The 25,487-nt window shown below is 44.4% G+C and overlaps 1 protein-coding gene across 2 annotated transcripts in view; it reads right to left on the minus strand.

Annotated features, from left to right (window-relative positions):
• CHM (CHM Rab escort protein) overlaps positions 1–25,097 on the minus strand; it is a 76,717-nt gene extending 51,620 nt beyond the window's left edge. The window contains exons 1-5 of one of the 2 annotated variants that reach the window (XM_061598531.1): positions 24,930–25,096; positions 24,512–24,655; positions 11,908–11,974; positions 1,691–1,763; positions 580–704 (exon numbers count right to left, since the gene is read on the minus strand). In XM_061598531.1, coding sequence (XP_061454515.1) covers positions 580–704; positions 1,691–1,763; positions 11,908–11,974; positions 24,512–24,560 — 314 coding nt within the window. In that variant the 5' untranslated portion in view covers positions 24,561–24,655; positions 24,930–25,096. Of the gene's footprint in view, positions 1–579; positions 705–1,690; positions 1,764–11,907; positions 11,975–24,511; positions 24,656–24,929 lie in introns of both variants that reach the window. The other variant, XM_061598532.1, reaches the window with a different exon arrangement.
• Between the last annotated feature and the right edge of the window lie 390 nt (positions 25,098–25,487).

The following is a 25,487-nucleotide window of genomic DNA, read 5'->3' on the forward strand; positions in this document are numbered from 1 at the left end:
GTGGATGTGGCACTGATTTTTTATTTTATTTTATTTATTCATTAATATATTTGTATATCGCTATTTCGTTAAAAACATCAAAGTGGTTTAGAACAAGTTAAAACAACACCAACCATACAATAAAATAAAGTAATAAAAATATTAAAAATACAATAAAACAAAGGTCAATGCTTGCAAAAAGACATCTTAATTGCCTGCATAAACCTGGCGGAACAGGAAGATTTCCAGCAGGAGTTTAAAAGTTAAAACAGAAGGCTGTTTTAGCTGTTATTTATTTATTTATATTGGTGTGTTCTGTTGTTGTGTATTTTTAAGATTTTATTTGTGTTCTGCACCCAACTCTGGTATCTGTTTAAATGAAAGTTGTGCTATAAATATTTTTAATAATACTTGCTTTGCTGCTTGCTGACTGTGACAGCAACAATGAGCCCCAACCATCCTTTCTCTGGTCCAAATTGCGGGGAGCAGGTCTTATCATGATATAGAAGTAAGCTCATGCAGCTGTCCCTTTGAAACCCCTCCCCCAATTCAAAATATGCCTCTGCTACCCCATTTAGGTGCTGAATAGTAAGCACTTACCTGGCATAGCAGAAATCTTCAACATGCTGAATAGTTTGGTCTGTCTTGTTAAGAGGAATACCTTCTTCATTTTCAAGGATTAGCTCTTTCCAGGTTGTACTCTCCCCACGTGGGTCAGCTTTTTCCTTGCAAGAATATGCAGTAAATAAGTAAATAAATAAATAAATAAGCAAAACACGCACACATACAACTGTTGCGTTAGACTTTTTTTCTAAGAAATGAGCAAGTGGCACTCGTTTTGGCTTTATTTAAATATTAATAAGTTGACAAAATAAACACTTAATTCCATTTATATCAATTTATTTATCAGCATTAGGAGTAGAAGCTATACTTAACACCAGAGCTTGGAAAAGTTACTTTTTTTGAACTACAACTCCCATCAGCCCAATCCAGTGGCCATGCTGGCTGGGGCTGATGGAAGTTATAGTTTTAAAAAGTAACTTTTCCAAGCTCTGCTAACACCCTGCATACACTGAATGTGTTCAACATTTGTATCCCACAGATGTGTGTTACTGCGAAAATAGAGGCGAAAGGAAACCTCTGGAAGGTTCCTATTTCATAGTGCAGTTAAAAAAAAGAGGTGCTGAGGATTATAAATGAAGTCCTTAGTAGCAATATAATCTTAACACCAAAATAAGCTTTATTGGGATATCTGAAAGGCATGGTAAACGAGGAAGATGTGGAACTTGCAGCAGCAATTATCACTACAGCTAGACTTGTCACAGCAAGAAACTGGAAATCAGATATATCAGCTGGCATCTTGCAATGGTATGAAAAAACACAGGATATAATACTGTTGACAAAACTTACATATTATAAAAGAGATATTGAAGGATGCGCACTAAAGAAATGTATTGAAAAATCAACTTTGTTAATGATTGTAATATAAAATTTCAAGACAAATGTTCAACCTTGTATTGGGCATTCTGCTTAAAATATAATAGTAACCAAAGACATGTAATAAGCTACATAATTCTCCTTAAAACCATAACTGCCTTTTTGTATATGGATGCACGCTATTGTGAAATTATATATAGATAATTGTTTTAAGTTATATATTTTAACCAAAGAGCTAAATGTCTAGCATGAGACAAAAATCATTGCTGCTTACTTGGCTCTCTTTTATCCAGGACAATAATCCAGAGAAACTAAAACTTGCCCAGTTTCCTCCATAGTAATGTCTCCTATTGATGGGAGGGGGGAGGAGAAGAGAAGAATAGTCAGCTCAGCAAACATTCATTTTTGCAAAGATTTTATTGCAATTATTTATTTAAAAGCATTTATAAACTGCACAATATTTTCAAAATCTCTTATGCAGTGTACATGTAAAAACAATAAACAGTATCACTAAAACAGAAATGCATCATAAAGCCAGTAAAATAGTAGTTTAAAAGCATATAAAAACAGAAAATTAAGGAATTCAAACACATAAAAACAGGGTCCAATCTTATGCGTCAGGTTCATTATCTAAGGGAAATGAAGAAGTTGTCTTAGCCAAGAAGCTGACATGTGCACAGAGGTGCAGAAGAGAGGAAAAGCAATGCAAAACACATCAAATCAATCCCAAACATTTCTGTTTCACATGCATGTGGCACCAGTAGTATAGTTACAAATTCAGAAGTGCAGGGTCTCTTCGTGATAGTCACAGCCACCACCACCCTTTTTGGTGCTGGGTTCAGAATGAGAACCTTGTTAATGCCTTCTCACACAACAACAGGAGCCAATCAGCATGAAAGGGGAGAGCGTTAGCTACTGAAAAGAGTCTTCTCAGTGGCTGACTTACCTCCTTTCATTCTGATTGGCTCCAATCAAGAGGAAAAGACAAGGAGTCTTGTTAGAAGACTCTTCTCACACACCCCTTACATGCTGCTTGGCTCATAGGATGCTGGTAACATAGGGACCCTGCTGAGACCCTGCTCCCAAAAATGTAAGGGGTCTAAGACCCCCTGAGATCCTCAACGACTACACCCCTGTGTGACACTGAATTTTGGGGCAAGATCTTTGGAGGGTAAGGCTTCTTTGGTGTAAAATTCTACACATGCCAAAAATACAATTGCTATTTTTTCCACCATGCAAATAGTATAGATAGATCAATTGTAGACCAAATCACATCAGCCTGACATTTTTCTGAACCATTTTCAAGCATCTATGTATCATTCAAAAACAGCAGCACCATCAAAGGCTGTTCTTGGGCTAAGGAAAGAAGAGAAGGGCCACTCTAATTTAGTTTGTTATTAGCATGTTCTTATTCCGGGCAAGGGCTGAAAGCCATTTCGAGGGAGAGGCCCACTATAGGAACACGGGGGCGGGGGGTAGCTTCTAAATTTTCGGCAGTGCTTCTTAAAGCAACTCTGAGGTGGTTGGCTATTGTTAAAACAGCTTCTCAGTCTCCTCTCAATGGGGAAAAGGCAGTTGCACCAAGAAATTGTGAGTTTTGTGACCTGTTAAAGCAGCCTTTCCCAACCAGTGTGCCTCCAGATGTTGTTGGACCACAACTCCCATCTTCCTGACCATTGGCAATGCTGGCTGAGGCTGATGGGAGTTGTGGTCCAACAACATCTGGAGGCACACTGGTTGGGAACGGCTGCGTTAAAGGATACAAATTATTTCTGTACTGTGCAGAATATATTCAACTTGCCACAGATCAGCACAAGGAGCCATGGAAGGCACTGAAGGCTTACCACCCATCCCAACTCATAGAAAATCCCACTTAGCATATGAATATATGCAAACTGACACACAGCATTCTGACAGTTCACCAGGCATTGCCAACACCAGCCTTTCCCAACCAGTGTGCCTCCAGATGTTGTTGGACCACAATTCCCATATTTCCTGACCATTGGCAATGCTGCCTGAGGCTGATGGGAGTTGTGGTCCAACAACATCTGGAGGCACACTGGTTGGGAAAGGCTGGCCTACACCCTTTCTGGTCTGTCTGCACAACCTTAAGAGCTAGAACAGGTGCCGGGAACCTTTGGCTGTCCAGATGCTGCTGATGTACAATACTCATCATCCCTGGCCATTGCCATGCTTGCTAGGGCTGATGGGACTTGAAGTTCAGCAACACCTGGAGGGCCAAAGGCTCCCCAATCCTGGGCCAGAACACCGCTTTTTACAAAACTCTTTTTACTAAAGTCTTTGACAGGCACTGGGGTAGCCTTATGTCTTACTTTACGGGAAGGGCCATAGCTCAGCGTAGAGCATCTGCTTTGCATGCAGAAGGTCCCAGGTTCAATCCCCAGCATCTCCAGGTAGGGTTGGGAGAGCCTCCTGCCTGAAATCCTGGACGGGTGCTGCCAGCCAGTGTAGACAACACTGAGGCAGATGGACAAATGGTCTGACCCTGTATGAGGCAGCTTCCTACGGTTACAGAAGACAGCCCTCTCTTTGAAGGGCTGTCGGATCCAAGTCCAGTTTAAAGGTAAGGAACCCTAGGATGAGCGGTCCATCAACAGTCAGCACTTGGGCAGCAGACTGAGCAGGCATACAGGTCAACTGGTTATTGCCTTCCCCACTATTGCATTTCTATTTAAATTATTTCCAAATCTGCATCACCCCAAATAAATTGGCATATGCAAATCTTATGCAGATCTGCTTCCTTCTTTGACCTCTGTCCTGGCAATGTCTAAATGGGCAGACTATGCAGAGTCAAATCACTGATGCACATCTCTGCCTTTTATCTGCCAGGCAAACCAGGGCTCATTCTTGGAACAGATTTAGCCCACGACTTGCCAGCTGCTTACTACTGTTTTACAACATCACAGAAGGTTTTTTAAAAAAAAAAAAAAAAAACGGGAAGCCAATCCTACCACATCTTCCTCGGCTGTATTTAGAATGGTTAAAAATAAATAAATAAAAAGGAATGAGTTGCAATTAACTGTTTAAAAGGACAACTCTGTCTTTCTATGGGAGTTGTATTAAGGGGCAAAGGCTTTGTTAGGAATATCAGGCTCTTTATGGGACCACAGCAGTGACCACTTACAGGGCCTCTAAGATTGCTTAGCTGGCACAATGAGAGGCAGATGTTTGCTAAGCACCATTCTAATTGTTCATGGTTAGTAGCTGACTGTAAAGAAAAGTCCTTCAGCTACTTACAAAAAAGCAGTAAAGACATTTTGTCTGAAGCTGACAACATTTTATCCAATGTTGACAAGTTACCAAGCAGAGGTGGAAAGAAATCAGTGGGTTTAAGCTGGCCTCATTTTACAAATCACAGTTTTGTGATTAAGGAGGTGCTCGATCCTTCCCCCAAGAACATTTCTCCGTGTTGTCAGAAACCCAAACCATTTATCTAACTAGTTCATTGGCTTCACAAGTGTTACATCAACCTGCAGTAGAGCAAAATGGGAACGCAGTGACAGAATAAACCAGGAGTAGCCATGTTGTCTGGGGCTGGTGGAAGTTCATCAACATCTGGAAGGCCCACATTGGCTACCCTTGCAATAGATCATATCACTTCAGGCAAAAATGTGTGAGTTGGGGCAAGGGTCACGTTTGTAATGCCTCCAATGTTTAGCACGCACATACACACACTTCCTGTAGTAGAAAACCACATCAGCAGGGAGAGAACTTGGGTAGCAGCTGTTCCCACAATATGCTAGTTTTCTACTTGCAGGGAGATTTTAATGTGGAGGAGCACATTAAAATATTTCCCCAGCAGTCTGCTGTGATCCACTCCAACAACTCATGTGCCTACACGCATAGATCAAGCGTCAAGGAACATGTCTCCTGGGGTACATCGCACAAACATAGGATATGTTACCTGGCACAGAATGTGCCTCAACTTTCATTTCAAAAAGTGAACAAGCCTTTACAACCATGACCTAAGACAGAAAGACTGTGAGCAACAGGGCTGGCACCAGGCATGACTGGGCTCTTGAGCACCAGCCTGCCCTGGGCCCATGGTGCCATAGCCCAACCCCCCCCAATACAGTCAGTGCAGGATTCAATAAGCCTGCTCACATGTTCCACCTATCTCTCCCGTCCCTGTGAATGACGTGCGTGCTGCGTGCGCATTCCTGCCATCAACCAAGAAGGTGGTGGAGGTTTCCCTAAGGGGCTGATGCCCCCGCTGCCATCTTGTGATGGTAGGCACACTGTGAGCTCCCTTTCCACGATCCGTGGCAGGGTTGGGAGCCAATGCTGCAGTGGATCACAGAACGGGATCTCTACACTCCCATCCTAAGGAGGGGCCTTTAAGGGGCCCTCGGCCAGGGTCTAACCTGGCTACCCTTTGAAGCCAGCCCTGGTGAGCAATACTTGTGAAGTTTTAGAAGACCAGAGGAGGGGAAGGAGACAGAAAGCAATGAAAGAAGTTTCAACATCCAAGGGGCAGGGATTCAGTATCACCCATAGCCCTTGGACCTTCCTATAATAGACCGAAGCAAAAATGACATAAACACAATTATATGCTTATGTTCTGCTAATTAAGTTTAACAACAAAATGCATTTCCCTAAAGCGACCTTCTCCAGCTTTGGATCCCCAGAGGTTGCTGGACTACAACCCAATCAGCCCCAGCCAGCAAGATGGCCAACTGCCAAGGATGCTATAATGGCATCCTGCATTGCTGGTGTTACACTGAGCACAGGGTTGGGCTAGATGACCTCCAAAGTATCTTCCAACTCAGCAATTGTTCAGTTAGAAAAAACCCACAGTTCCTCAAGTCTGAACATTACAGGGAACTATGATTGGTTTAAAAGGAAAAGCAGAAGCTTTTTATTGTCCCCTTGAGTACACAGAAGAAAGGGAAGCATGCAAGCCAGAGGATCGTGCATGCTCACTCCTGCAATGAGAACCATGGTTTAATGTTACATCTGAACCATGTTTCTGTATTCCAGAGAGTGGAGGCCTACATAACTGTCTGGACCAAAAAATGTGCTACTGATATGTGCAGCAGCTGACTTGCAAGAAGGGTTAAAAAACAGCTCTTTTGAAAATGTCAATTAGGAAAGCTGCCTCTCTCGATGCCGTAATAGCCCTGGAAAAATGAATCAAAGCTGCTGATGCCTGGGAAGAAGTTGCTGATGCTTTATGATTTCTCCAGAGAGCTGTCTGCATGTGTCTCTCCTCTATTTGATCTCTTGGGGAGGGGAATATCTCCCGTCACCATAATAAGCTGCCTCTTCCTAGTGATCCTGTCACACTGATTTCAAGACAAGAATGTAAAAGGACTCCCAAGCCTAATCCTAAAAGTTTTAACTAATCACCTGGCTGAAACATTTATAAAATCAGGGATGGAGAAACTTTGACCCTTCAGTTGTTGTTGGGACTACAGTTCTCATCAGCCCCGATCACTGGCCATTCTAGCTGATGAGAGTTGGAGTCCTTGAACATCTGGGGGGCCACTGGTTCCCCCTCTGATCAGATGATTTTTCATCTCATCCCAAAACGGAATGAGAACCAGACAGCTTCTCCGAACACTCCAGAGTTTTCTTTTAACAATCTAAACTGGAACAGAACAATGGTTCAACATCCTGTCTCTTCCAGTGGCCAATCAGATGCTTCTAGGAAGCTCACCAGCAGGGCTGGAAGGCAATAGCCTTTCCCAGCTTTTCTACACACACGAGGCAAGCAGTAATTAGTGGCTAAATGGAAGTTCAGCAAATGCTGATAAATTCAAGGCTCTCCCCTTTAAAGTCATCTAAGTTAATGTTGCTGTGAAATAAGAATATGGATGTGCCCAAAAAGCCAATTTGTAATTACTTCTACTTAGACAGGGCAAGATCATAAATCATGCACTGGATGAGTTTTTCTAGTATTTGGTTTAAGTGACCAACATATGGCTTTTGCCATTTAGAGCAGGGCAATCAGACGTCAGAGCTAATTTTATAGATGATCCTCACCAAACAAAGGAACAAATAATGTTTGAGCCTCCCACAAAGACACTTCTAGGTGGATTTGCAATGACATAGTAGCCATCTGGGTAAACACCCTGATATGTTACATCACACTCTCATGACAACAGAACACAGAGGCATCCAATGAACCTGAATAACGGGGGATTCAGAACAGACGAAAGGAAGTACTTCACATAGGCCATAGTTAAATGATGAAATTTGCAGCGATGGCCACCAACTTGGAAGGTTTTAACAGAGAATTAGAGTATCAATGGCTACTAGCCATGATGGCTGTGCCCTGCCACCATAGTCAGAGGCTGCATGCTTCTGAACACAGTTGCTGGAAACCGCAGGAGGGGAGAGTGCTCTTGTGCGCGGTCCTCCTTGTGGGCATCTGGTTGGCCACTGTGAGAACAGGATGTTGGAGTTTTTATCTTACACAAGCCAGTATTTCATTAAGGCACCTATACTGACATTTTGGCCATACCCAAATTTACTTAAGTCAATTGATTTAACTGATTTTTAAAAAGCAATCTAAAGTTCTGTAAGTAATCTGAATAGAGAATCTGAAGGTCCAGGGTAGGATGGGGAATGGAAAACTTCTACAAAGAACTATCCCCCCCCCCAAGAACTTTTTCCCCAGTTTTCCAACTGGCTTCAATAGGATATACTCCCAGGTAAGCATGTATAGGACTGAAGCCAAAGGCATTTATACTTTGAGGCTGCAATCCTATATGGGCTTAACTGGGAGTAAGCTCCACTTAACAGTGTGTACTGTCTTGCAGACTGCTCTGTAAATTTCATAAATATGCCAGATGGAACAATTTTATATTCTAACTAAGGATATAACTATGCCATTTTAGGTTGTTAAAGCAGTAATACGTTTAAATTTGATAAGAAAGTACAGGATATGTTTCCATTTTTCTCAAAATCTCCAGTTCCCCCCCCCCCGCCCCAAAACCTGGAAAAACACATCCAGCTTCAAAATTTCTGGAGATTTTACATGCCTAGCTCAACAGCTTATTTCTTTATACTGTGACAAAATGATTAGACTCATAAACCAAATTTTAGTGTCAGACACGAAATAGACAACCTGAAGAAATATGCTACCTTCCCATTCCTTTGGTTATTCCACCAACGCATCCAGAATTTACGAACAAGAACGAAGTCCCCAAAAATAAGAACATTTGCAGGAGGGAGCGGGGAGGAGGGAGGTCACTAGGAAGAAAGATCTTTATGCATAAACAAATGGCTTTCACAACTGCATTCAATTCTCAACTTTCACAACTTCAAGTTTAAAGTCAATGCCAAGTCTCACGTTCCGAATTGCAAATTACTTTTCTAAATCACTTAGCATCCATCCTTGAAATTTCACACGTCAACAGCTCATTAATATCTACAGTAAATGTAGCTCTCTGAAAAAGAACCACAGACTTTTTTTTTAGGAAACACGTTTTATTGAGACAGATAGCTAGCACCCAGAAATAGAGCCCCTTTCAATTACAATTTGGCAGAAGCTAACTTTGGTTTTAAAACATGACTACAGGAATTTATGACCAGGCTTCAATGGAAGTGACTATTTTGAATAAGATTAGCTGCTCTTGCTGGGGGATGCTTGGACAGTGTTTATAAATCAACAGAGGTGCTACTCAGTGGTTTATAATGGTCCACTTCAGACCATCTACCATCATCACATAAGCGGTATATTATGATAAACGCAAAACAGTGGCGGGAGATTAAAAGTAATAAGATCCACCCAGGGTAATGAATCCAGGCAGCAATGGCACACAAAGTACTTCAAAAGTTTCATTAGACTCACAGTTTCTCCCCATGCACTCCCCCCGCCATTATGCTTTCTATCCAACTCCTATCAGAAAGGAAATGTAAAGTTTGCGCAGCATCACAAGGATCAGATTTACAAGTGAGAGCAATATTTTGTTTCTCCTTTTCATATGTTATACATCCAGGAACATCATGTAGGATTTATGGATTAAAATTTTGAGGAACAAAACCAAGTGGTAGTTTCCCTCTTTTTATTTCTCCAAGTTTCAGTTTTATTTATTGGTGGAGACCAATTCCTGTCTTGTAAAGGCTCTTATAGGCAACAAGCAGCTGCCTATTGAGTATAAATGAAAGTAGGAAACGTTGTTTTATGCAGTTCAATCTGAAAGGCTCAAAACACATATAGCTACTATAATGGGGGAAAGCATCCTATGGTATACTGCATTTCAAGAGATGTGATTTTTTAGATATGTATTACTTACTGCAGTTGTTAAGACAATGCTCTAGACAGTCTAAAATTCTTAATACATTTTTTTCTAGGTCCACATCTCATTTATTCATTAAAAATACATGCACAATTTTAAAACAGAAAGCTATTTTAAGTGCATTCAAGAGCATGCAAATAGTTTAAGGTGCTGCCTGTGTCCGGCTCCTTGCCAGTTGTTTGCCAGTCCCAAAGTCAAAGAAGGATTATACTGAATTGTTATTTCCTCCCTGGCTTATACCACGGCTAGGGAGAGATTTGAAGGCTCTCACACTCTCTTCCCAAATTTCCTCTCTCTGGGAAGAATTGGAGATTTCATGTTTTTATATGTCCCATGGAATCAGATTCAGGACCACCCTAGAGACTCCCGTATGTAGGGACACACAACTTGCATGGAAACTGTCTCCCGCTCAGGACTGGACAAGCAAGTGAGCATTCCTATGGGTAGGTTGGTGAGTGGGCTCAGTTTGCTTGCACCTATGCAGATGGCGCATGCTTGGCGACAGAGACACCTTGGCCAGTCCACCCTCCAGCTGCTGCTCCTGCTCCAAGGATGCGTAAGTAGAGTAGGTCCAGAGGCTGAGTGAAGGGACAGGCGACAACTGAGTCTTCCCCATCTGTGGCAGCTAGCCCCTTGGGAGAGGGGCTGTCAGCCAGCAGATCACTGAGCTCCAGCCCTGTTCTCACCAGGCTCTTCAGGAGGCAAGAGACTTCCCTGCACTAGATACAGCTGAGGGCAACAGCGAGGCAGTATCCAGGGCCAGTCCACTGTCAGGGCCCAAACAGAGACCACTACAACAAAGGGGTCAGGCAGGAAGCACGGTCAGAGCAGTCCCAGGTCAGGAGCCAAGCAGTCTGTGGGCGACTCAGGGCAAGGCAAGAGAAAGGTCTGCAGTAGTCCAAGGTCAGGCCTGGAGTTAACAGGTGATCAGCAGCCAGGTCAGGTACAGAGCTTGTATACGTTGTTCCAGCAGCTTTTCCAGCCTAACATTGGGATTTTTATGCTGGAGCTGCTGGAATCGCACCCCAAACCTCAGCTGATTCCTATGAATCACTTTCAACCAGTCCTGTATTCCCAAAGAGTCCTTTCTTTCCAAGAAGTCCAGGTCTGCAATCCAGCACTCCTCCGGATGGGCCGGGTCTCCAGCTAGCGTTTGAGGCGATGCTTCTCTCTTGGGCTCGGGACCCGTTCAGCCTCAATGTCAGAGGCCAAACTTGACCTGAGTGCAGATGGTCCGTTTTGGGCCTCATGATAGGACCTGGCTCCTCACCCTGAGATGAAGCCTGAGCCATGGCTGGGTCTTCTGGTCTTCCTCTGATGAGGACCCCCCTGGCTGGGACCTGACAGCTCCTCCCTGACTTCAACGGCTGCCTGGTTCAACCCACTGGGCCCCTCCCCTGGACTCCAGTCCTTCTCTTCTTCAGACTAGTTCTGCCAGGAGTTCTCCATGGAGCTCAAGACGACATACTAATTTAATAGATTTCTTAGCTGTCATTGACCATGGCGGGTTGCAACCATATCATTATGCTTTAATTTGGATTCCTGCATTGAGCAGGGAGTTGGACTCGATGGCCTTATAGGCCCCTTCCAATTCAACGATTCTATATATTATTAAAATCCAATAAAGCAAACCAAAAGAAGTACTTTCAACAATAAAGGTGGTCTCACAAAATTCACAGAAAACTTAACAGTCAAAAGCCAGGATAAAAATGTGTTCTTCAGCAAACAACAGAAACTCCAGTTTATAATGAAGAAGGGTGAATCCTGGCAATCAGGAGGCCTCCCCCATTCAAGTAGCTACAGAATCTCCCAAATCAGTCATTCACTTCCTCCCGCACCAAGAAGAGGCGGGGGTGGGTGGGAGGAAGAGGATGTGTCTAAGTCCCTGCAATTACAAATCTGTGCTCTACTCCGCAAAGAGGCAACACAAAAGCCCTGTTCACCCAACCCAAAGGAAACTGAATGGGGTGGGGGATCTCACCAGCAGGCCCCAATGCTGGCTGCAGAATGAGAGATGTTTACATTTATTCCAAACACTGTTACATTTATCCCAGAGAATACCATGCCGTCTCATGATCACAACAACAAATATAAATTTCCCCAAAGATAATATTGTCCAACAGTTAACATGAGGTGAAAGCACAATCTGTTGTGCCAAGTTGACCAGTGTTAAATTGAGACCCACAACATGTAACAAAAGGCAGCAACTCGTTAGGAGACTTACAAATCCACATGGAGAACCCGCTGGCCACTTCTTGAGCATGCAGCTGCAATTATAGATTCAGGCAAACCTGTAAAAGATTTAAATAACAATAAGAAGAAGCAGATTGTGATTAAATGGAATAAAATGGTGTGTATTTATGTACCGGGGGGTGGGGGATGTCAAATTAACAGGACGCTTTAAAAATAAAAAACCTGAGCCATTATGTTTTCTAATTCTAGGACAGTTGCTACTCCAAGTATTCTGTTCACTTATTCAATTAAACAAAAAATGCTTATATTTGATGATAATATGTGAGCAACTGTAAGAATTTTATCTCTTCCACAAACCCCTACCTACCTCTCCATCCTCCTTCCAGGTAAGCAAGAGGCATTATCACAGTTAAAAAGACACATCTACAGTTCAAAGGCCCATTCTAGCCAGGCGAAAGCACTCCAGGGGAGCACAGAAGGACTGGGAAGGGCATGGCCTGGGGACAGCCACAGCCTGGGGAGAGTCTCGGAGTGCTGCACTGACACCAGGCCCCAAGGTTCCTCACCCCTGTTCTACATGCACATACAGAGATTGGTTTTGCTTCTGCACTGCAACAGAAAGTGAAACCAAAGCTGCCTATCACATAAGCCATAGAGCAGACCAAGCCAAAAGCCTTGTGGATGAGTTTTATGCAAGTTCAGCAAAATGACTCCGTAACAAGATCAGAAATCGGTATGAACCTAAGAAGCATTCTAATCTATTTCATATCTTCCGGTGCCCTTAAGGTAGAAATTCAGACTTTCAGCAACTTTTTAGTCATTTTTAAGGTCTACCTCTTTGACTGATAATAGCAGATTTAATCTCAGCTGGCAAAAAGGAGGGGGGAAACGTTATGAAGGTTCAGTGCTGGTCTGCAACATCAAGGGTGTTTTTGTACTGACAGAACACCATTTTAGCACTTGGGTTTCACCCCAGGGGTGGGGAAGAGAAAAAGATTGCTATGCTAGGGATAGATGAAAGTTTATTTTGTCTAGTAGACAATTCTGAAGGTACTGGGAGTTTTACATCACAGGCCAAGATCTCTTTTCCTTGAGCAGTGTTTCAAACTTCCATAAGTGTCCCTGGTTCTATGAGCCAATTAGCATATTGATTTCCATTCAAGAAACACTATTTGGCTGAAGCTTCCAGCTACTTTCATTGACACATTGCTAGTATCTCAGAATGGCGCACTGCAACAGACAACGCCTTTAGTTTATGCTTGTTTGGCTATGCGAACTTTTCAGACACCTTTAAATCTTAAAGCAATGCATAACACGATTTCAAAATCACCATCTGTAATCAAGTAACAACCATCTTACATTTGTTGCCTTTCCTTCCAGAAATCCCTAGGAGCTATTTTGCAGGCTCAACACACAAAGCCTTTTTGCCATCAGGTTTGAAAGTAATATTAATAAAATGTTAACAGTTTACAATCTAAGAAACAAATGCTGGATGTAACAGAAAAGGAAAAGCAGGCACAATTACCCTTTTTGAATTTGGGATGGAGCAACCTTCCAATTAAATCTGAGCTCGTTTAAACAGCTTTCGTTTAAAACCTTACGGGTTCTAAACATTTAGTAATGAACTTGGAGGTTGCCGATTCAATTTGATCAAAAGGAGGAGAATGAGCCAAAATATCACTAGTATAGTTTAAACAACCAATAATACAGAAGTCAGTTTTGTTTTACCCACCACCCATGCCAGGCTGTGCTATCCAAAATGGCAGCCAACATTGTCTGATTCAAACAGACCGTTGGACTACCTAGCTCAGTGTTGTCTACACAGACTAGGAGTGGCTTTCCAGAGTTTCAGGCAGGAGTCTCTCTGATGCATACCTGAAGATACCAGGGATTCAACCTGGAACCTTCTGCATGCAAGGCAGATGCTCTACTACTGAGCAATGGTCCTTCCCCGTGATACTGAAACCAACATTTTTCTTTTTAAACTGGTAAGCAACTTGCTCACCAGGGACACAATCTCCAGATGATCAGGCAAGAATTAAGCAAAGAATGAATGCAGAAAGGGGCAGAGGTTACTTTTCCACATAGTCAGTGGTCAAGATGTCATAGAATCATAGAATGGTAGAGTTGGAAGGGGCCTACAAGGCCATCGAGTCCAACCCCCTGCTCAATGCAGGAGTCCAAATCAAAGCATTCCCGACAGATGGCTGTCCAGCTGCCTCTTGAATGCCTCCAGTGTCTGAGAGCCCACTACCTCTCTAGGTAATTGGAAGTTTTTCCTGATGTCCAGTCGAAATCTGGCTTCCTGCAACTTGAGTCCATTATTCATGACCTCAGCTAGCAGCCCAGACTCTTGACACTGAGGGGCAGCAACTAGCAAGATCAGGAATACCAGTGGTGGAAGCTCCAGAGGTGCTGAGCCCAGATACTGGTACAGAGCCTGTCAGCCAGAAGCCCCTAAACTGGGACTCCCAAAAAGAACTAGCCCCCTTTACACAAAAGGCACACCATAGAGCCTATGCTTCCCAGGGTCTGCTGACCAGCACAGGCCATACACCATGCAGGATCAGACTGTTGGGCTCCAGGACAAAGGACTACCTCTCTAAGGCTCTCCACTCTTCAGGAAGAGGGTGAAGTCAGAGTATAGTCTGACCCACAGGGCATAAAAGGCCTTAGCCGAAGTTGGGGCAGAGCAGTCTGCTTGGAGCTATCCAAGGTCCTGCAACTTCAGCCGGATCCACTCTCAGGTATCTGTTGTTATGTACACCCACTCATAGTCAAAGGTCACATCAACACTATACATTTAAAGCCTTCTTATATGAACTTTAACAGTCATGGCTTCCATGATGTTACTTTAAATGTATGTTGTGTACGGTAAGTAGTATTTGGTTGAGTGAGCAAGTCAGGGAGGGAGTATCTGCATATGAATGGTGACTGGTTGAGAGATTGAAGGCGGAGGAGGAGTGTGATACATAGAATGTGTGTGTTCTTGAGGGTGCAGATAGGGTGCTCATGAGCTTGATAGGGAATAGTCCTGGAGAGTGATAGGGTTAGACAGGAGATAGGGACTGATAGATACAGATACAGTTAGCGTCTGGTTTAGAGACAGAGTTAGTATAGGGTTAGGTTCAGTTATTGTGTTATATTTATCAAATGTATTAATAAATATCTTTTTTGTTTTCATCACCCCATGCCTAATGCTTGGTTACTGAACAGGGGGACAGTAACACAGTATAACATTAAAGTTCACACCTATCCTCACATCCTGAAGTGTCTAAGAACTTGGACCTATGGTAAAGATCCTGGTGGCAGATTGGGTTAGAAGGTGTTGCCTGTTGTGGTAAAGCTGTGGAAAGCCGGGGTACTGCCTTGTAAAGTGAGCAGGGACGCCACAGCTCACTTTTGTTAAATTTGTTTGTTAAGGCTGAGAAGAGTTGTTAGGAGACTCCTGACAGAGCTACAATTCCCAGCACCCTTCACAAGCTAGAGTTTCCAGGACACCAGCCCTGTTCTACCTCAGCGCCCTTTCTCATCTTGGCAATGCAAGAGCCACTGCAATATAAACCCTCCCTGCCCCACAAAGATAGCACAGGGCACCCCATGTCATCTGGAAAGAGCCTATTTTGTAGCTTCAACACACGCCAGGGCTGCCTCAGGGCTCATGATGTTATTTTCACACCTGGGGAAGGAGTTGAGCTGGAGCAGCTCCCACACTAGGAAAGGTAGCTTGAGAAGAGGCCCTTTGGGGGGAAAGTTTGCCAAGAAGCACATTTCTTTACACAACAGAACTTCCTTTTAAAAAAGTTAGATATGGCTGTGAAAGTGAGCTATTCCTACTTACTTCAGAGGACTGGATCATTTGCTGCTGCAGTATTGATTCAGTAAATTTCTATTAGCCTGCCACATTGGGAGGGGGACAACCTGTAGCCCTCCAGATGTTGCTGGACTACAACTCCCATCATCCCCAACTACTGGCCATGTTGGGCGAGGCTGATGTGAGTTGGAGTCCAACAACATCTGGCAGACTCCTGCTATAAATGCTCCCTAGTCAGCCCTGCTCTCTGGTATGAGCAACAAAAAAAACAATCTTGTTCAGGTCTCTGCCGTTGGATTGGATTCTCTCTAGCTCAGGGATGGGGGGAACCCATGGCCCTCCAGATGTTGCTGGACTCCCAAGTCCCATCAGCCCAGGCCAATATGGCCAAAGGTCAGGGATGATGGGAGTTCTAGTCCAACAACATCTGGAGGGGGGCAGGGGTCCCCTACCCTTATAACCTATCTGTACAGAGTTTTAGCAAACCCTGCATTGTGAGCAAGCAATTCTGGTGCAGAGTCAGCGCCTAAGCTAGTAAAATACTTCAGAAGCTCCCAAGTCTGTATGGGAATCTTAAAAAAAAGTCCACGTTGTCTAGCTCGAGGAGCTTTCTGTGCCAGATATTTAAAGATTTGCTTGCAGAAAATGAAGCCTGCTTATGAAAATTTGACCTATGAGAACATTGGAACAGGAAATGCATTTTGATGAAACTGACAAAGATTGTGCCCCAAAAATATTCAGTAGAAATCAAAACTTTTAAGAGGGTTTTTGGAGGTGGGCATTAAGATCAGAGAGATGTATCCAATTTTAGTTGCGCTCAAGCAGTCTCACTGAAATTACAGGACATGACTTACTTTGGTCCATTAATTTTAATGGGTCTACTCTGAGTAGAATTTAGTTGGATACAATACAGTTCCCCCCCAAAAAAATAATGTTTTACTTTGTACCTTATGTTTCTAATATTTGGTAAGTTTGCCACAATAGATTTTTAAAACCGTATTAGTATCTGGAATTGATTTTTCTTAACGCTATACTTACATAAGATAAACATAAAATAAAGTACTACCACCACTCCCGGCATATCGAACAATAAATAATAGATTCCCCTGACAGGACTTTGATGACTGGGCAAAGCCCAAATGCTTTCAGCCAAAATCATATGGAGCCATAAATCACTCTTTATTTTATAGAATATTTCAAAATGGATCCCTGCTTTCTACCTTGAAAGTCATTTCATGTGTTATTTATAACTGGCGAAGTCTAGAAAGAGAAAGGAGGGGAAAATGCATGGAACCAGGAAATTTATAGTGACTGGTATTTTTTTTTTTAAAAAAGAACAACTTCTTTTTTTGAGAGGAAAAACAAGAGGAGGGAATAGAATGATTGGGGCACAAAGTAAGAGAACACAAACCCCTTTCAGAAGGGAATGTACTTCATTTGATAACTTAACGGCAGCTACCAGGGTCCCAGCGACATCGCAGGCAAGTTTTAAAGGCAGAAACACAAATCATAAACCAAACAGAGGGGAAATGCAGAGTAAAAGGCTGGCATTGTGTTCCCAAACTACAGCGCTGGATTCCCATCAAATCCTGCTTGAAAGGTCGGTTTTAGGAATTCTCTGTTTATGTTTCCAGTGTCAACTGGTGTGATGAGCTAGGACCACGGGAGGCTTCTTACTGGGGCAAGGTGGGACAGAGCCCTACCTGCATTTTTACAGCTGGACTGCTTAACTGTCCGCAGTATTTTGCAAAGGAGCAAAAGAAAACTGGCCCTACCTCTGGTGACACTCTTGGCTGCCCCACCAGGCCCAGTGATTACCCACCATCACTAGTTTGAGAACAGGGATGGGGAACCTCAGGCCATCACGCAAATGCAGCTCTCCAGGCCCATAGGGCTTCCTCCAGGCCACACCCCCTCCCAAGCCACACCCCTCACCAGCCCAGCTTTGCACTCTCCTTGGGCGTTTCTGCCTGGCTGGAATGTGCCCTTGAACTCAGAAAAGGCCTTTTGCTCACCTGGTTGGAGGATAAAGTGGGGAGAGTGAGCATGGGTAGAAGCTAGCCTCCTGTACAAAGGTAACGTCACATTCACTGCTCTGCCCATTTTTACCTCTGGCCCTGCCTGCCGTGGGCATGTGGCCCCCAGATGGTTGCCCCAAAGGGTGGAAAATGTTCCCCATCCCTGAGCTAGGATATCCAACAGTACTATTCAATAGCAAAAATGATAAGCACTTCTGTCAACAGACACCCGGGGCTAATCAGTGCACTGGCAACATGAGAATTAGTACAACCTTGTATTTAAGGACTAGCCTGGTAGCCACAGGGGACCAGGAACTACAGTCATGTTAAGTGCATGGAATATGTAGATGAGAGGACTGCTGGGGAAGGACAGAATAGGAACATAAGAAGCTGCCTTATACCATTGGTCCATCTAGCTCAGTATTGTCTACACTGACTGTTAGCAGCTCTCCAGGTTTTCAGGCAGGAGTCTCTCCCAACTCTATCTGGAGACACCAGGGATTGAACCTGGGACCTTCTGCATGGAAGGCAGATGCTCCACCACTGAACTGCGGCCCTTCCCCAGTGCTGCCTCCAACTTCTGCGCCCGGCAAAAAACAAAGAGGGCTGACAGTGGGAAAGAATTCTCCATCCATCCTTTGCCAGTCCCCAGCAGGCTAGGGTTCTTTGTGTTTTGCAGGCTCGTAACGTTTGGCAGATTATTTGCAGACATCCTAATTCAAGCTGGAGCAGCAGGAGCTTTGGCGGTACCAACGTTCAGCAGTGGATGAGCATGAATATTTTTATTTATTATATCTTGTCTTTCTTCTACACACACACACACCCTTTTCACCCCAAGAGCCACATTCTCTAGTAGGGACCACATCTCAGTGGTGGGTAGAGCAACAGATGCAACTCTTGCCTTTGTACTGGAGGCTCACAGTAGATCCTGCAAGCCCTTATGGTGGTTGAGAGACTTGCAGTGCCGGGCTGGAAAGAGAACCCCCCCCCACCTGCTACTTAAGGGGTCTGAAGATCTCACTGCCCTTTCTACATTGGAACACATGGCTTACGATTGTCAGAACTGTTTGGATACCTATCTGGACATATGGGCTGCCATAAATGGCAGCATATATATGTATGTATGTAACATATATATGTTTCAGTTAGAATTGATGGGAATGTTCTTATTGTTAATGTCAGCTAGCAATGTTTTATTTCTCCTCTTTCTCCCCCCCCCTTTCTATTTGCAAATTAAAAAAAGAAATCTTTGTACTGAAGGCTCCAGTCCCCAAAGCCAGAGGTTTCTACAGGGACGTCTCTCCATCCAGGCAAGCAAGAGACACATTCCAGCCAGGCAAACAAACAACCTGGAACAGGGCCCAGTGGGGTGTGTGGCCTGTTCAGGTGGTGATGTGGGGAGAATCCAGAGGGCCAGACAGAGAGGCCTGGAGGGCCACATATGGCTTCCGGGCCTCAGGTTCCCCATTCATGATATACACAGTTCCCAGTTGGTCTCCCATCCAGGCCAAGCCCTGACTGAATTCACCATGCCTGCCGCATCTTGAGCCTTTCTGGCCATGCCTCTCCACAAAATTTCTTGCCAAGCCCAGTTGCTCACTCTCAAGCCCATCCCATATTCTTCTACGCAGAGAGACAGGAAGAGTATTGTGCTGCACAGAGGTTTCTCCTCGGCAGTGTTGATCTTGTTCCATGAGCAGGGGGCTGGGTAGGAGGCAAACACCAAAGCAAGCTGAGAAATAGGGACACAGGAAGCTGCCTTATGCAGAAGATCAGACCCACTGGGCCATCTAGTTCTGCACTGTCTACACCAGCGTTTCCCAACTAGTGGGCCACCAGATGTTGTTGGACCACAATTCCCATCTTTCCAGACCATTGGCAAAGCTGGCTGAGGCTGATGGGAGTTGTGGTCCAACAACATCTGGTGGCCCGCTAGTTGGGAAAGGCTGGCCTACACTGACTGGTAGCAGCGTCTGCTAGGGTTTCAGACAGGGAGACTCTCCCAATCCCACCTGGAGATGCCGAGGATTGAACCTGGGACCTTCTGCATGCAAGGCCGATGCTCTGTCACTGAGCCACAGCTCTTTCCCACAGCAATTCGAACCCAAGCCTCCATACAGAGGCCAGAACACCCAGTCCCATTCACGGGAAGGCTTGTAGCTGCCTTGAGTCTGGGAAGTGACACTGCATAGACACACAGACAGGAGGTGCTGGTATTAGTATATAAAGCCCAAAATGACTCGTACCCAACATTCATCATACTCAGAGCAGACACACTGAAATGAATGGAGATGACGAACGGTCCATTAATTTCAGTGGGTTTACTCCAAGTAGAACCTAGCTGGATACAACCAATGGGACTCACCGCTAGGGATAGCCTGCGTGTTCTTCCAACCAGAGCTTGGAAAAGTTACTTTTTTGAACTACAGCTCCCATCAGCCCAATCCAGTGGCCATGCTGGCTGGGGCTGAAGAGAGTTGTAGTTCAAAAAGTAACTTTTCCAAGCTCTGCTTCCATCCTTAGTCTGATGGACAGATGATAACATGAGACAGGGCATTCTTGGGGGACACCTGCCACCCTCTGCTTTGAGAACTCCCTCCTAAATGGTATTTGATTGTTCACCCACATTAAGAGTGCTCAGAGTTGTTAGGAGACCTCTGTTCCCCGCACGGAGCTACAATTGCCAGAGTTCCCTCGGAAGAGGGATTGACTGTTAGGCTACTCTGTGTTCCCGTGGGAAGGAAGGCCAGGATATGTTTGAGCAAATAAACAAAACACAATTTAGATAGATAGAGACAGAGACAGACAGGTAGATAGGTAGATAGATATTTAAATCAGTCCCTGGTGGAAACAACTCATTGGGAGAATGCCATTCCTAGAATATGTATCTGTAGTAGATCTCCCTGCCCAGAATCTGCTACTCATTCAGTATTCTGCAAACCCAAACCACTATCCCCAGCCTGAAAACGCTGCTCCAAACTCTACTTAGCTTGCTAGGGTAATGATCTGAACACATACAGTAACAGTTACTGCAGCCTAAAGTAGGCAAAGGCAGAAAGAGGTGAGCATCGTAGGCCTTTGACCTTGCTGGACTGAGCACCTGCTAAAGCTTGAACGGACAATACTCAAGGGCAGAAAGTCAGTTCACACAACTCAGCAAATTAAAGAATGGCACATCAGCTGTGCATAGAGATGATATCCACCACCATGTGTCAAACTTCAAGTGGCTTTTTAACAACATTTTTAACATCTATTGTAACACCTACATTTGCACTGACGCTCTTAATATTTTAGTAATCTTAATTACTTAACACCTTAACATCTTAATACTTTTAACTGACTTAATACGTTTTTAATATTTTTAGGCTTGTGTTGTAGTTGTTTATATGTTTAATTATGTTCTACTACTTTTGGTATATTGTTTTTAAGTTGTTGATATATGTTTTTTACTTGTATATTGGATGTTTTTATGTTGTGCACCGCCCAGAGAGCTACGGCTATTGGGCGGTATAGAAATATAATAAATAAATAAATAAATAAATAAATAAATAAATAAATAAATAAATAAATACCTGGTTAAGAGGGTTCCTGGGATCTCCTGTGTCAAACAAGACTGTGGACTTCTATAGGAACTAAAGCAACTGAACCAGTCTGCTGAGTCAGAGTTTGAGCATCCTCTTTCTCAGCAAGTGAATGGAAAAAGATTACAGTCGATTTTGAGAATTTAGATTCTTGTATGCCACTCAAGACTCCAGATGCAACTCTGCAGTTCTGTGATCCTGCCAGTGCCATGCAGGCACCTTGATGCAGGAGAGAAGCATGCAGAAAGCAGGCTTTGGCATGCAGGTCACATACCGAACACACTCCTGCCAGCCAAAGGCACTTGAGGAGGTTAAAAGGAGGGCAAGCAAGGAGAGATGACCTGCCCAGGGGTTGGAGACCGAGGCCTGGAGGGCTGCACTGGGATTGTGTGCTCCCTCGCTGCTGCTGGCAGAGGTCTTCAAACAGAGCTAGCGCATCCCCAACCAACAGCTGTCTATCATCTGGATTTCCTGCACTGAGCTGGGACCTGAACTAGATGGCTTACAAGGCTTCCTCTGTGTCACTTTTCTCATAATTTCAGGATGAAATTCATAAAATGGGAATCTTCACAACCTACCTACCTACCACACAGGTCTGAAGGTAAAACAGATAAACCATTTGCACAGCCAGAATGCTATGGAAAATTATTGCAAATACATTTAGCATACTTCACCAGTGACTTGATATACACAGAACACAAGTGCTAACAGAATGTCCCAAATGCATGGGCGCGCACGCACGCACGCACACAGATTGTCCTGTGACTGCTTAGAGACTATTCACTTTACTATGGCATAAACTTTCATGGACCGAAGATTATTCTTATTCCTGTTATTTATTAATCACCTTCCACATCTGTCCCAAGGCAATGTATAAAATATAAGCTCAAAACAGTTAAAAACTGTTCTCAACAGGAACACTGTTCCACAAAACAGGGGCGGCCACACTCCTCCAAGTTACTGTGGAGCAGGCTTCTGTTGTCTCTGAACCTTGAAAGAGAAGCTCTCCTGCAGAATCCTACTGGGTGTATAAGGAATAAGGCAGTCTCTCAAGATTCACCACATGGTCTTAAATGGACAAAAAAGCCAGAGTGAGGTGAAGAGGGACAGTTAGGGGCTGATACACCAAGCAACAACAATACAGAAGGCGGTAGGAAGTGGAGATAAGATGAAGCTGCTTCTTTCATGCATCACCCCCAGTCGTGGACAGCAAGCAAGTGTTGGATTTTAACCTGGATTAAAATGGATTGCCAACTTCGTTTCTGGCATGGCTCCTATGCGACTGTACAACAACCAGAAATTCAGCTGGTGAAGATTTTCCCATCTGCTCCAGGCTAGGAAAAGCTTCACCTGAGGAACTTTTGCTCATCACAAGGCTCCGAGGCCCTATGAGAAAAGAGGGTGGCAACACGAGCTCTAAACCTTGCTTGTCCACATGACGTCTGGCTACGTGGAATTTATCTTGGTTGCTTGACAGTGGGGCAGTCTGCCTTAGAAGATGGCTCTCCTTTGCTGGGGGTATTATTATTATTAAATTTATTACCCACCCTTCACCAGCAGGTCCCAGGGCGGGTTACAACAACTTAAAATTCAGTATTCAAAACAGTGAAAACAAATTACAGTCACAGAAATAGGGCAAGTCCTGAAAGCATACATCTCAGGTGTCAAAGACCAAGGTAAAGAGGTGCTTCTTCAGTATTCACTGAAAACTGTATAGTAAAAGTTCTAGGCGTAGCTCTCGGAGTAGGGAATTTAACAACTTAGGGGCTGCCACAGAGAATACCCACTCCTGGGCTACCAGCACCCCAAGCTTCTGAGGGTGGCAGAACTACCTCTGCTGATCTTAAAACCCCAAAAGGTCTGTACAAAAGGAGTCAACCTCTCAGATATTTGGGGCTTAAGTCATTTAGGGCTTTAAACAGTGTGAGCATCTTGAATTGGGTGTGGAAACGAACTGGCAACCAATGCAGCTGTTTAAGCAGAGGTTGGATGACCATCTGTTCCTGCATTAAGCAAGGGTTGGACTAGAAGGCCTCCAAGCTCCTTTCCAACACTATGATTCTACGGCCTGGTTTGCATTTCCCAATAAGCCACATGCCTCCCCATGCAGTTAAAATCAGCCAGTACTATGGTTTGCTGCATCATCTGAACCAAGGTTTGTTCTCATATACACCTATCCTATCACCATATCAAAGCTGCATTCATACCACACATTTAAGGCACTATCATACCACTTTAATCAATCACAGCTTCTGCCCAAATAATCCTGGCATCTGTAGTTTGGTTTATTTTATTTATTTATTTATCCAGCTTATATCCCGCCCGACTAGCAAACAGCTCTCTGGGCGGCAATGATGCTGAGAGTTGTTAGGAGACACCCCCCTCATTCCCCCCACAGAGCTACAATTCCCAGAATTCCCTGGAAAGAGGGATTGTTAAACCACCCTGGGAATTGTAGCTCTCGGAAGGGAACAAGGGTCTCCTAACAACTCTCTGCACCCTTATCAAGCTACAGTTCCCAGGATTCTTAGGACAAAGCCATGATTGATTGAAGTGGTGTGATAGCACCTTAAATGTGCGGTGAATGCAGCTTTTATATGATAGGATAGGTATATACGTGAATAATCCTTAGTTCAGATGACACAGCAAATCACAGTACTGGCTGCTCTGAACAGGATGCCTGTTTAAAGTGGAACAACAGCAATTTAAATGTATAGCGTGAATGTGGCCCGAGCAGACAGGAGAGCTGGCAAAACCGCACATTTACTGGATTGAAAGGGATTTCATTTACCTATCAAAGCAGATGACGTGAATAGGGCTTTCTTAACAAAGGGCTTTAAAACATTATGTTTTTAGGAGGATACGGCTGCAATCCTAATCCCACTTGCCTGGGAGAAAGCCCCCAAAGAATTCAGGAGGACTTACATCTGAGTAGACACGCTTAGGATTGTGCTGTACGTCTCTGGGGAGGGGTACGAGATGTGGAAGGGCCAGGATGGTGAAAGGGGGCAGGCAAAATGAGTCTGGGGTCACCCCGCGCGTCTCCATCCCACTCCTTCTCTCCAAGTACCTGCCCCAACCCCATCTCGCCCCCTCCTTTCAGCTCCTGCTAACGCTCCCTGCCTCTCCCGCGACACCCTCCCCGGAGGAGCTCGACCACCCTTCAGCCAAAATCCAATCCCCACGTTCCATACACGCGCGCGCCTCCCGCATCCCTCTTACCCGTTCCTATGATCACCACGTCAAACTCCGAGGGGAGGTTGTCCGCCATCTTGGGAGGGGAAAAGCGACCACTGTCATACGACCCCGCTTGCTTGCTAACTCCTGGCGGAAGTGGGTCTCCAAGACAGCTTCCGGCACCCGATGCTACGGAAGGAAGGGCGGAAGTGGATTGGTTTGGCAGTGCGTTGTGGGTAATGTAGTTCCCCAGGGAAGAACATAGGTATTCTGGTTCTCCTGCCAAGGAACTACGTTACCCAGGTTCTTTCCTAAGCGAAATGCGGAAAGACTGCGAAAAGGCAAACCGCAGTCGCGGTTCCTTCCTTTCCTCGCATTTTAGTTAACGCCTATTCGGAGCATTGCCCAGGCTGATTGGCTTCTTATCTGCATCGCCGCTGTTTTAAAGGATCGCCCTGCTTACCTTACACGCATCTCAGCTGTCACTGAATTGCCAGTACTTGCACGTTTGCATTTGTTTAGCCTCTGACCTCATGGTCCCTTGCGCTTTACAGTCACGTGCAACTGAGGATTAACATTCATGCATCTGATGAAGTGAACTCCTGAGTCCGGGAAAGCTTATGCCAAATACAGTAGCCCCCCCCCCCCGCTGTAAAGCGAAAACTGCTGTAAAGCGGAACTCATTGAATAGAATGGCACGATGCCCGAAAACCACCATAAAAGTGGAACAAGCCCCTGTGAGTGGGGCTTTAGTCTAATTGCGTCTAACTGAGACCGCTGTATTAGCGAATCAGCGAAGCGCCGTAAAGTGGGGCCCTACTGTAGTCATTATTTGCAGTATAAACCTGAATTACTTTTAAACAGTTATGGCTGCCTTCCCCAAGGATTCTGGGAAGTGTAGTTTGTTAAGGGTGCTGAGAGTGTTTAGGAAAGCCCTATACCCCTCACAGAGCTATCATCCTTAGAGTTCGCTGGGAAGAAAGGATTGATTGTTAAGCCACTCTGAAACTGTAGCTCTGGG

This window comes from Rhineura floridana, chromosome 16, assembly GCF_030035675.1.
Source record: "Rhineura floridana isolate rRhiFlo1 chromosome 16, rRhiFlo1.hap2, whole genome shotgun sequence".
Lineage (NCBI taxonomy): Eukaryota > Metazoa > Chordata > Lepidosauria > Squamata > Rhineuridae > Rhineura > Rhineura floridana.